The following is a 12,533-nucleotide window of genomic DNA, read 5'->3' as shown; positions in this document are numbered from 1 at the left end:
AGTTTGGGAGTTCATCCAGACCACTGTGTTTCAGATACCAGGACACGAATCAAACGCTGTCAAATTAATGCGAGCTCAGATTGCTACTATGTAGTTTTTATGGCACACGGTTGAGTTAAAACGCCCATATAATATTGTCATTTTCAGGTTTTTAATTGTATTTTGTGGTTTTACCAGAATAGGTTTCCATGGTTTCATTTTCTAAAAACACCATATTGTTGTTGTACTGCACATTGCTGCAGATCCTGTTTTCACCCTGTGTGTTTAGGTCTCTGTTTTAGCTCCAGAGAGACATCTCATTAGTTACCTGTAGAACAGGGACAGGAAGTAGTTCTTTTGGACATTGTGGTCAACTAGTGTCTGTTGGAGCAGTGTTTTGCGAAACCAGATCTCACTCAGACATGGATGTTATTTATCAAGTGTGTATGTGTGGACTCTTTAAAATGTAAAAGTTGGTTTGAAAGTTCAATGAAATTGTGACTTTTTTGTATATTTAGTGATGTAATAAGTGATCATCACATGTTTTAAATTTAAAAATGTAAAATTACATTTGTATTCTGTTATACTTTTAATGTTAACTGAAATGAATTGTAATGTTGAATTTTGTCTTAAGTGAAATATATTGACACAATAACACAAAATGCTGGGATGTTTTTGATTATTTCATAATTTCATCAATACATTTCTTAATGCAAAAATCAAGTGAGAAAAAAAAATGCAAATAACCCAGAATATGGGTTATATTTTTCTAACCCATTTTAGGTTGTTTTAACCCAACAAAATGGTAATTTTAACCAATTGTTGGGTCAGAACCATAACCCAACCCTGCTGGGTCAAATCAACCCAGCGTTGGCTCGGTCCATATTTGACCCAGCACTTGGTTACCAATATGACCCAAGTTGGGTTATTTTAACCCAGCAGTTTTAAGAGTGTATATATATATATATATATATATATATATATATATATATATATATATATATATATATATATATATATATATATATATATATATATATATATATGCTTCAACCCCTGCTGAAGATTGGGACTGAAATATTATCCCAGACTCACCTGGACCTCCAGGTGTTCCTCGGGCCCCTGGTGGTCCTGTCGGTCCTGGGTTTCCCTTTACTCCTGGGGGGCCTTGGTCTCCAGGCACCAGAATCACCTCCGGGTGTGTGTCATTCCCTCTCCGGCCTGCAGGGGGCAGTATTCAGGAGAGTACCTTATAGTGTTAGTATTAGTATTAGTATTTGTATTCGTATTCGTATTAGTATTTGTATTGTGTGAGTCAGTGTGTTACCTCTCGGCCCAGGTGGTCCTGGAGTACCTGGTGAGCCCTGGTCCCCCGGTGGTCCGGTGTCCCCCTTCATACCTGGCAAAGAAGACCAGAGTCCACAAAGCAGCCCAAAAAACAACTTTAAATGCATTTTTCTGTTCAAAAAAAGATATTTAATCGCATTTCTTCAGAGAAATAGTTATTTAATTGCGTTTTTGGGCCCGTTTTTTTACGTGTGAGTACTCTTAGTTTGCAGTAATACTTAGTTGTACACTGGTCACCTGACTGGAGCTCTTACCAACTGGTCCCGTGACACCAAGGTCCCCCATCTGGCCTTTCTGTCCACGTGGACCTGGTGGTCTTTCTTCACCCTGTCGTCAACAACAACAACAACAGCAGCTGGATTAACATTTTTACAGTTTAAATTCCGTCTGATTTATTTTATAATAACTTGTAAAACATCGACCCTGTGGTCTACAGTCAAGATATGAATATCTTTTTCTTCAGGACAAACTGGGTTATTGGAATATTTGGGTTGCAGTGAGGTCCCTTGCATGTTAAAAATGGTTGTAGGGCCTTAAAGATAAATAAATAAATAAATGAATGAATGAATCTTCCAGATATGTATTGATATCACAGACAGAGAAGTAAAACCTCTAAAACACTTCTCATATGTCTTGGGAGTCACACTGAAGAAATAATCATTATAACTTATACAGTTGACCAAATACATGCATTTACTCCAAAAAAGTCAAGACGTTTTGCTCTCATGACATTTACTTATGCCAATAATAACATAATAATGTCATATTTATTGATATTACACCCACAGCAATGCTATACAAGCACATATGTGTCTAAATAGTGCAACATTTGGCCTTCCATAGAGTCTATAGGCATTTTTGTCCCCTCTGGCCTTCCATACAAGAGGGGTGCCTTTATCTCCCATATATGGGCATGTACTTCCTGAAACAATAGACGGGACAGACAGAGAGAGAGAGGAGGAGCGAGCCAGCGGCAGAAATGAGCCAAAACGAGATGAATTATGGACATAAAGTGGATCAATCTTGGATATAACAGTATGGATTTAAAGCCCAAAGAGGCTGAAGTTCCAGGCTGGATAGAAAACCCCCTGTAGAGGCTAGAAAGACCCGGAAAAGACCTCCGTAAAGCCGAAAACGTCAGGATTCAAACGCAACTAAAAGTGAGTAAATCGCTTGTATGGTTCAAAAGTTATTAAACTATGAATCAGAGGTACTTTTTTTACTCGTGGGCGAGTGTCTCGGGCTCAGAGGGTTAAAGACACTCAGTAAGGGGTTTAGATCTACGTCCAGATTCAGATTTTAACCATGGGAAGTACTGACCGGCTGGCCTCGAGGACCAGGGTCACCACGGGTACCAGGTGGTCCTCGGCATCCTGTGGCTCCTTTAGATCCCTTCTCTCCTTTAAAGCCAGGACCTGGAGGACCAGGAGGACCCCGAAAGCCCTGTGGACCTACAGAGAGACACAGCAGTTAGATCTCCTGCTGGTTTTCACACAGGACCCGACCAGCGGTCTCCTCAACTCCTCAACGGTCAAACCTGATGGATGATGTCATCCTACAGACATACCTGATGGATGATGTCATCCTACAGACATACCTGATGGATGATGTCATCCTACAGACATATCTGTTGGGTGACATCATTTTCATCCCATCATTAACGTGCAGGGCTCCCTTTGACGCTCTTTTCAAGTTTTATTTAATTTTATAGCATTTGAAAAATGACATCATCCATCTGTCCTCATGGGGATGTCTTCGTTTTCGTCTACAGACTCAACGTGTCTCGTCACCTTTGGGTCCCCGTTGTCCGGCGAATCCCTTTTCTCCTTTTCCTCCTTCAGTGCAGGCTCCCTCCGTGCCAGGAGAACCAGGAGGACCGGGGGGGCCAGGAGCACCATGACACCCTGGGTGTCCCCCAGGACCAGGAGGACCAGGTGGACCGCAGGCACCGGGAGGACCCTTATCCCCAACACATCCTGTGGACATCAGAGGACAGAGAGGTAGTGATGGTGTTCCATAGTCTGTCCACCAGAGGACGCTCTACAACGTCCCTGTTAGTGATGGCGTTGCATAGTCTGTCCACCAGAGGACGCTCTACAACGTCCCTGTTAGTGATGGCGTTGCATAGTCTGTCCACCAGAGGACGCTCTACAACGTCCCTGTTAGTGATGGCGTTGCATAGTCTGTCCACCAGAGGACGCTCTACAACGTCCCTGTTAGTGATGGCGTTGCATAGTCTGTCCACCAGAGGACGCTCTCCAACGTCCCCATTATTTTTTTTGTTAATGTGTTTTTGTTTATGTTTCATATATGTTAAGTTTGTATTTTTCTACATTTTATTTATCAGAACTTTAATGTATTTTCATGTACAATTATCATATTATTTTAGTGAGAACTTATAAATAACTACAAATAACTAATGTCAGAAAAATCTGTTTGTGCTTTGTGACGCGTTTCTGGGTATTTTAAATATATATCGGCATATCAGATTTTCAAATAACCAAACGTATAGGTATCAGCCGTAAAACTCCTTTTATCGGTCAGGCTCCAAATATAATTCATAATCCCAGTTGAGGACTCACCAGGTGGACCTGTCTTCCCATCTGTGCCCCGGGGTCCTCTTCCAGGAGCTGGGGAAAGAAAGCCAACCAATCAGAGATCAGGATATATAAATATATACAGTATATACATATATATAATATAATATTAAAAAATTATATTTTTCTATCATTTTTCTGCCGCTTATAATGTCAAAAGAAATCCCGAAAAGTGGCCAGGTTGGTAGAGCGGGCGCACACATGTGGAGGTTTGCTCCTCGACGCAGCGGTTGCAGGTTAAATTCCGACATGCGGCCTTTTAGCATGTCATTCCCCCCCCTCTCTCTCCCCTTTCCTCTGTCTTGTGGAAATAAATAAATAAATAAAGGCCTAAAATACCCAAAATTAAAAAAAAAAACATCCAGTCAGAGCAGCTCCAAGAAGGGATTTCTTCAGGTGCTTCAGTGTCCCAAAGACACTTCGACATGGGACTGCAGGGCCAGGAATCGAACCCCAAACCTTCCCATTGGCAGGCACCGCTCTACCACCAAACAAAAGCTTCCCTAAATATTACCACCCCCCCCCACCCCAAGAGGCATGAAACCTGCTCTAGATCCACTCAGAATAAAGATGGCGGCTGATCCTTCAGTCTGGTCTCCTACCTCCCATGGCTCCTTTCTCTCCTGGAGGTCCAGGTATCCCGTCCTGCCCCTGTGTTCCTCGGGGACCAGCTGGACCCGGATCTCCAGGAGCCCCCTTGTTACCTGAAAACAAAGACACGATGAACCCACCGAGAGGACAGATATGGACGCAGTACTGATGGACTATAACTCTGCTTCCTGTACCTGAGAGTCCAGGGGGTCCTGCAGGGCCGTTGTCCCCCGGAGGACCATTACAACCCTTTTCACCAGGAGACCCAGGAGGACCTGAGACCGAGAAACAGACAGAGAGACCGGTTGATGGGGTGTCACGGCACAAGCTTTCCTATAGGCTGCCGGGACAGACAATACAGACTAACACCCCCTGTTGTTATGGAGACGTTTTACATCTTGTCACTTCGGTGTTCAGAGGACCTTTGTAGACCAGCTCGGGGAGACGGACCAGTCTGCCGAGGGTCTTCTGGTTGCTGTATTGGGGGCTTTAGATGTCTCTAAATTAACCGTCACCAACTAACGAGTGCCGAAAAATCTCCAAGGTGGTTGGAGAGATGGAGCCAAGACAGAGTTTAACCTGGTGTTGTCTCCCGGGTCAAAAACAGACAAATATAAACCCTGAGGAACACCGGGTCCATCTAAACAGCCGGGTCCATCTAAACAACCGGGTCCTTCTAAACAACCGGGTCCATCTAAACAACCGGTTCCATCTAAACAACCGGGTCCTTCTAAAAAACCGGGTCCATCTAAACAACCGGGTCCTTCTAAACAACCGGGTCCTTCTAAACAACCGGGTCCATCTAAACAACCGGGTCCATCTAAACAACCTGGTCCTTCTAAACAACCGGGTCCTTCTAAACAGCCGGGTCCATCTAAACAACCGGGTCCATCTAAACAACCGGGTCCATCTAAACAACCGGGTCCTTTTAAACAACCGGGTCCATCTAAACAACCGGGTCCATCTAAACAACCGGGTCTTTCTAAACAACTGGGTCCATCTAAACAACCGGGTCCTTCTAAACAACCGGGTCCTTCTAAACAAACGGGTCCATCTAAACAGTGAGACCTTACACAGTAGCTGATGAATAGAGGAATCAAACCTCTGCATCCCGTGTGTGTGTGTGTGTGTGTGTGTCTGTGTGTGTGTGTGTTGTGTGTGTGTGTGTGTGTGTGTCTGTGTGTGTGTGTGTGTGTGTGTGTGTGTGTGTGTGTGTGATGTATAGAGGAATCGAACCTCTGCATCCCGGGGATCCAGAATCTCCTTGGGGGCCACAGGGTCCACAGTTTCCTGGAAGACCAACGGTTCCCCTGGTTCCTGGAAGCCCCTTCGTACCCAGACATCCTGAAAACCCCTGATTCCCCTGAGACAAGAACCGAGGAGGAGGAGGAGAACCAAGGAGGAGGAAGAGGAGGAGGAGGAGGAGGAGGAGAAGAAGAACCGAGGAGGAGGAGGAGAACCAAGGAGGAGGAGGAGGAGGAAGAGAAGAACCGAGGAGAAGGAAAAGGAGGAGGGAGAGGGAGAGATTTGTAATGCTGAGAACTACTCACCAAGCGGTGGAGAGTGAGAACATGTGTGACTCTGTTATTGTGTAATACCTTCTCTCCTGGGACACCTTTAGATCCTGGTCCAGGTGTGCTCGGTTCCCCTTTAGCACCTTTAAGTCCTCCTGGTCCTGGATATCCTTCTGGTCCACGTTCCCCACAAGGCCCGGTATCACCTTTCAGACCTTTAGAACCTAGAAAGAAAATATACATAGATAAATATATGTGTGTGTATATATATATATATATATATATATATATATATATATATATATATATATATATATACATATACACATATAGTGTCATATAACACGCTTGGTCCTCTCCTTAAGCGTCTATAACCCGTTACCTGGCCTCCCCATCGGTCCTTGTATCCCGCTGGGTCCAGGAGGACCAGGGGGACCATCCTCTCCGTCTCTGCCCAGGCCTCCAGAAGGTCCTGAAAGACACATTATGATGTTATTGTCATGCAAAATCATGAAAACATGATGTAAGAACCCGTCACACTGGATTAGAGGCTGAGAATCATCTACAGTAACATCCGGAGGTTTCACAGCTATTTTTTACAGTGTAGTCCTGATTAAAGGGTCCTAAATAATCAACGGACCAGCAGTGTTTTCAGGAAGTGGTGTTCACCTTGGGGGCCACAAGTCCCAGGTCTCCCAGCGCTGCCGTCGAGGCCCTGTGGCCCCTGGATGCCTGTCTCTCCTTTACTACCAGTGAGACCTGGGGGCCCTGAGGGTGAGACAGGAAGCAGACAGGTAAGACACACAACTGGAGGATGTTATCACATGACACAGAGCTGGAGGATGTAACCACATGACACAGAGCTGGAGGATGTTATCACATGACACACAGCTGGAGGATGTTATCACATGACACACAGCTGGAGGATGTTGTCACATGACACAGAGCTGGAGGATGTCATCACATGACACAGAGCTGGAGGATGTTATCAGATGACACACAGCTGGAGGATGTTATCACATGACACACAGCTAGAGGATGTTATCACATGACACAGAGCTGGAGGATGTTATCACATGACACACAGCTGGAGGATGTTGTCACATGACACAGAGCTGGAGGATGTTATCACATGACACACAGCTGGAGGATGTTATCACATGACACAGAGCTGGAGGATGTTATCACAGGACACACAGCTGGAGGATGTTATCACATGACACAGAGCTGGAGGATGTTATCACAGGACACACAGCTGGAGGATGTTGTCACATGACACAGAGCTGGAGGATGTTATCACATGACACACAGCTAGAGGATGTTATCACATGACACAGAGCTGGAGGATGTTATCACAGGACACACAGCTGGAGGATGTTGTCACATGACACAGAGCTGGAGGATGTTATCACATGACACACAGCTGGAGGATGTTGTCACATGACACAGAGCTGGAGGATGTCATCACATGACACAGAGCTGGAGGATGTTATCACATGACACAGAGCTGGAGGATGTCATCACATGACACAGAGCTGGAGGATGTTATCACATGACACAGAGCTGGAGGATGTTATCACATGACACAGAGCTGGAGGATGTTATCACAGGACACACAGCTGGAGGATGTTGTCACATGACACAGAGCTGGAGGATGTTATCACATGACAAAGAGCTGGAGGATGTCATCACATGACACACAGCTGGAGGATGTTACACAGCTGGAGGATGTTATCACATGACACACAGCTGGAGGATGTTATCACATGACACAGAGCTGGAGGATGTTATCAGATGACACACAGCTGGAGGATGTTATCACATGACACACAGCTAGAGGATGTTATCACATGACACAGAGCTGGAGGATGTTATCACATGACACACAGCTGGAGGATGTTGTCACATGACACAGAGCTGGAGGATGTTATCATATGACACACAGCTGGAGGATGTTATCACATGACACAGAGCTGGAGGATGTTATCAAAGGACACACAGCTGGAGGATGTTATCACATGACACAGAGCTGGAGGATGTTATCACAGGACACACAGCTGGAGGATGTTGTCACATGACACAGAGCTGGAGGATGTTATCACATGACACACAGCTAGAGGATGTTATCACATGACACAGAGCTGGAGGATGTTATCACAGGACACACAGCTGGAGGATGTTGTCACATGACACAGAGCTGGAGGATGTTATCACATGACACACAGCTGGAGGATGTTATCACATGACACAGAGCTGGAGGATGTTATCACAGGACACACAGCTGGAGGATGTTATCACATGACACAGAGCTGGAGGATGTTATCACAGGACACACAGCTGGAGGATGTTGTCACATGACACAGAGCTGGAGGATGTTATCACATGACACACAGCTGGAGGATGTTGTCACATGACACAGAGCTGGAGGATGTCATCACATGACACAGAGCTGGAGGATGTTATCACATGACACAGAGCTGGAGGATGTTATCACATGACACAGAGCTGGAGGATGTTATCACATGACACAGAGCTGGAGGATGTTATCACATGACACACAGCTGGAGGATGTTACACAGCTGGAGGATGTTATCACATGACACAGAGCTGGAGGATGTTATCACAGGACACACAGCTGGAGGATGTTACACAGCTGGAGGATGTTATCACATGACACACAGCTGAAGGATGTTATCACATGACACAGAGCTGGAGGATGTTATAACACGACACAGAGCTGGAGGATGTCATCACATGACACAGAGCTGGAGGATGTTATTACACGACACAGAGCTGGAGGATGTTACCACATGACACAGAGCTGGAGGATGTCATCACATGACACAGAGCTGGAGGATGTTATCACATGACACAGAGCTGGAGGATGTTATCACATGACACAGAGCTGGAGGATGTTATCACATGACACAGAGCTGGAGGATGTTATCACAAGACACACAGCTGGAGGATGTTACACAGCTGGAGGATGTTATCACATGACACAGAGCTGGAGGATGTTATCACAGGACACACAGCTGGAGGATGTTACACAGCTGGAGGATGTTATCACATGACACACAGCTGAAGGATGTTATCACATGACACAGAGCTGGAGGATGTTATAACACGACACAGAGCTGGAGGATGTCATCACATGACACAGAGCTGGAGGATGTTATTACACGACACAGAGCTGGAGGATGTTACCACATGACACAGAGCTGGAGGATGTTATCACATGACACACAGCTGGAGGATGTTGTCACATGACACAGAGCTGGAGGATGTCATCACATGACACACAGCTGGAGGATGTTATCACATGACACAGAGCTGGAGGATGTTATCACATGACACACAGCTGGAGGATGTTATCACATGACACAGAGCTGGAGGATGTTATCACATGACACACAGCTAGAGGATGTTATCACATGACACACAGCTAGAGGATGTTATCACATGACACAGAGCTGGAGGATGTTATCACATGACACAGAGCTGGAGGATGTTATCACATGACACAGAGCTGGAGGATGTAGTAGAAACAAGAGTACCAGGATCTCCAGGGTCGCCAGGGTCTCCGTACATCTCCACAGCGGTCGGGAATCCTTTGGGTCCGGTTTCTCCTCGGTTCCCCGGAGGCCCAGGAGGTCCCGGATCACTCCTGGTCCCATCGACACCCGTCTCCCCTGACAGGACGTCACAGACAGGCACAGAATGAACTAACTGTTAGTTTCACTGACGGGTTGATTGGTTGACATGTGACACCTTTGGGTCCTGGTCCTGGTCCTGGCAACTTAAAGGAGAACCCCGGTCCATTTTAACATGTAGCTCTGTTTTATTGTAAAGGTGTAGTTCTGTCAGTAGAGAGACAGATGGAACCAATCGGTGCTGCCTACACCGAGTTATCCTCCTGCTAACGTTAGCATCCAACAGGCTTCAATGGGGCAAGTTATAAATGAGTTTTTAGCCTTTAAACATGTTCAAAATGTCCCTAAAAGTGCCCCCCCCCCCTCCACCCCACCCTTTAATTGTGAACACAGTGAATCTGGAGGATGTTAATTCAACTGTGCATAGACAAAAATGTGAAAAGATGACGAAAAAAGTAACAAAAAAAGTGACAAATGTAACCACACAAATTTCAAAAAAAGTAACAAAAATGTAAAAATAAAAGCTTTTGAAAAAAATCCAAAAAAAAATCTTCAAAAGTTCCAAAAAAGTCGACAAACTTTGAAAAAGTAACAAAACCAAACCGAGGGTTAAAACCTGTCTGAGTTGGTTTTTAGTTTCAAGGACTGATCGGTTGACATGGGACACCTTTGGGTCCTGCTGGTCCAGTTTCTCCTGGTTGCCCGTCATCCCCTGGACTCCCGAGGGCTCCTGGAGGACCCACATCTCCTCTGGGACCTAACACACACACACACACACACACACACACACACACGTGGATGTTACTATACTTGTGAGGATACTGCGTTGAAGTTGTTTTGATAAATACATGAAGTCATAAAACTGAAAAGCATCATGAATAATATTATAGAAGGATATATGAAATGTTAAAGGCGTGTGTGTGTGTCTGTGTGTGTGAGATAATGTGTGTGTTTGTCTGTGTGTGTGTGTGTGTGTGTGTGTGAGTGTGTATTTGTGTGAGAGAATGTGTGTTTGTATGTGTGTGTGTGTCTGTGTGTGAGGAGAGTGTGTGTGTGTGTGTGTGAGTGAATGAGTGACTGTGTGTGTGTGCTTCAGGTGTCTGTGTGTGTGAGATAATGTGTGTGTGTGTGTGTGTGTGTGTGAGTTTGTGTGTGTGAGTGAGTGTGTTTGTGTGTGGGAGAATGTGTGTGTGTGTGTGTGTGTCTGTCTGTGTGTGTGTGGTGTGTGTGTCTGTGTGTGTGTGTGTGTGAGTGTGTATTTGTGTGAGAGAATGTGTGTTTGTATGTGTGTGTGTGTCTATGTGTGTGTGTGTGTCTGTGTGTGTGAGAGAATGTGTGTGTGTGTGTGTGAGTGAGTGAGTGAATGACTGTGTGTGTGTGCTTCAGGTGTGTGTGTGTGTGTATGTGTGTGAGAGAATGTGTGTTTGTATGTGTGTGTGTGTCTATGTGTGTGTGTCTGTGTGTGTGAGTGAATGTGTGTGTGTGTGTGTGTGTGTGTGAGTGAGTGAGTGAATGTGTGTGTGCGCTTCAGGTGTGTGTGTGTGTGTGTGTGTGTGTCTGTGTGTGTCTGTGTGTGTGTGTGTGTGTTTCTGGTATGTGTGTGCGTGTGTGTTACAGGTGTGTGTGTAGCTGCAGGAGCTCCTTACCTGTGCTTCCTGTCTCCCCGTTACTCCCTCTCAGGCCCTTGGGTCCACCGTCTCCTGCTGGTCCCGGTGGTCCATCCCACCCAGGGGCCCCCTGAGGCCCCTGGGACCCCGGGGGCCCCACGCCCGGCCCCCCAGGGTCCCCGTGCGGGCCCTTCCGGCCCTGCATCCCTGCACGAGTCGGGGGGGTTTCACATTGTGTTATAATTTGCGTAATAACAATTTCTAATGTTTATCATCCGTAGTGGGGAAATTGAAGCACAGGGTCATTTTAGGATTTTGGTAAACTAGACCCTTTTTCCCATCATGCATTGCTGTCTACGCTAGAGGCCGCCCCTTGACTGTGTATACAATATATGAATGTATATGTATGTGTATGTGTATGTATATTAAATTAAACTAGGTTTCCCAGTTATATTTTACAGTGTAGAGAACTCAGCTCGGGCAGATCTTACCTGTAAATCCGATGAATCCCATTGGTCCGTCCGCTCTTTCAGGTCCAGGAGATCCAGGTAAACAGGGTCCAACCAAACCAACAGGACCCCGTAACCCATCCAGACCGCTCCGACCTGAGGGACACTTCAGTTCAGTCCACGTTGGGTGGTTTCAAACATGAGGTTCAGCAGATCTTATGTGCCATACCTTTGGGTCCGGGGGGTCCGTCTTGTCCTGGAGGTCCTGGAGCTCCATCCGGTCCTTGGCCTCCGGGGTTTCCGTGGGGCCCAACAGAGCCGTCTTCTCCCTGGGGTCCTGACTGACCCTGCTGGCCTGGGAAACCCAGACCGCTGCCCCCCTGGGACCACACAGACCAGCAAGACTTTACATCCAGCAGCAAAACAGGAAGTAGTGTGATGTCATCATGTCAGATGAACATGTCAACAGTTTCAGCTTTACATGGATAACCCATTATATATACCCAATGGGACCCGATCTGAGCCAGATGGGACCCAATGGGACCCAATGGGACCCGATGGGACCCAATCTGAGCCCGACGGGACCCAATGGGACCCAATCTGAGCCCGACGAGACCCGATCTGAGCCCGACGGGATCCAACGGGACCCAATGGGATGGGATTTGAGCGTGACAGGACCCGAAGCGACCCGATCTGAGCCAGATGGGGCCCAATGGGACCCAATGGGACCCTATCTGAGCCCGACGGGACCCAACGGGACCCAATGGGATGTGATCTAAGCCGTCGGGTCCCGTCT

The 12,533-nt window shown here is 46.4% G+C and overlaps 1 protein-coding gene across 1 annotated transcript in view; it reads right to left on the bottom strand.

The window, feature by feature from the left end:
* The window catches only part of LOC116684671 (collagen alpha-5(IV) chain-like), a gene marked incomplete at its 5' end in the record, with an annotated part of 51,699 nt that overhangs the window by 25,196 nt on the left and 13,970 nt on the right, over nucleotides 1-12,533 (bottom strand). Inside the window, 17 exon segments of the mRNA XM_032510150.1 lie at nucleotides 1,075-1,200; nucleotides 1,307-1,378; nucleotides 1,581-1,653; nucleotides 2,647-2,777; nucleotides 3,117-3,302; nucleotides 3,909-3,956; nucleotides 4,526-4,627; nucleotides 4,709-4,789; nucleotides 5,751-5,877; nucleotides 6,113-6,252; nucleotides 6,411-6,500; nucleotides 6,698-6,796; nucleotides 9,586-9,720; nucleotides 10,349-10,438; nucleotides 11,328-11,495; nucleotides 11,780-11,893; nucleotides 11,967-12,117. Coding sequence (XP_032366041.1) covers nucleotides 1,075-1,200; nucleotides 1,307-1,378; nucleotides 1,581-1,653; nucleotides 2,647-2,777; nucleotides 3,117-3,302; nucleotides 3,909-3,956; nucleotides 4,526-4,627; nucleotides 4,709-4,789; nucleotides 5,751-5,877; nucleotides 6,113-6,252; nucleotides 6,411-6,500; nucleotides 6,698-6,796; nucleotides 9,586-9,720; nucleotides 10,349-10,438; nucleotides 11,328-11,495; nucleotides 11,780-11,893; nucleotides 11,967-12,117 — 1,933 coding nt within the window.

Source organism: Etheostoma spectabile, unplaced genomic scaffold (assembly GCF_008692095.1).
Source record: "Etheostoma spectabile isolate EspeVRDwgs_2016 unplaced genomic scaffold, UIUC_Espe_1.0 scaffold00019429, whole genome shotgun sequence".
Classification (NCBI taxonomy): Eukaryota; Metazoa; Chordata; class Actinopteri; order Perciformes; family Percidae; genus Etheostoma; species Etheostoma spectabile.
This window is presented reverse-complemented; position numbering and strand designations above follow the sequence as displayed.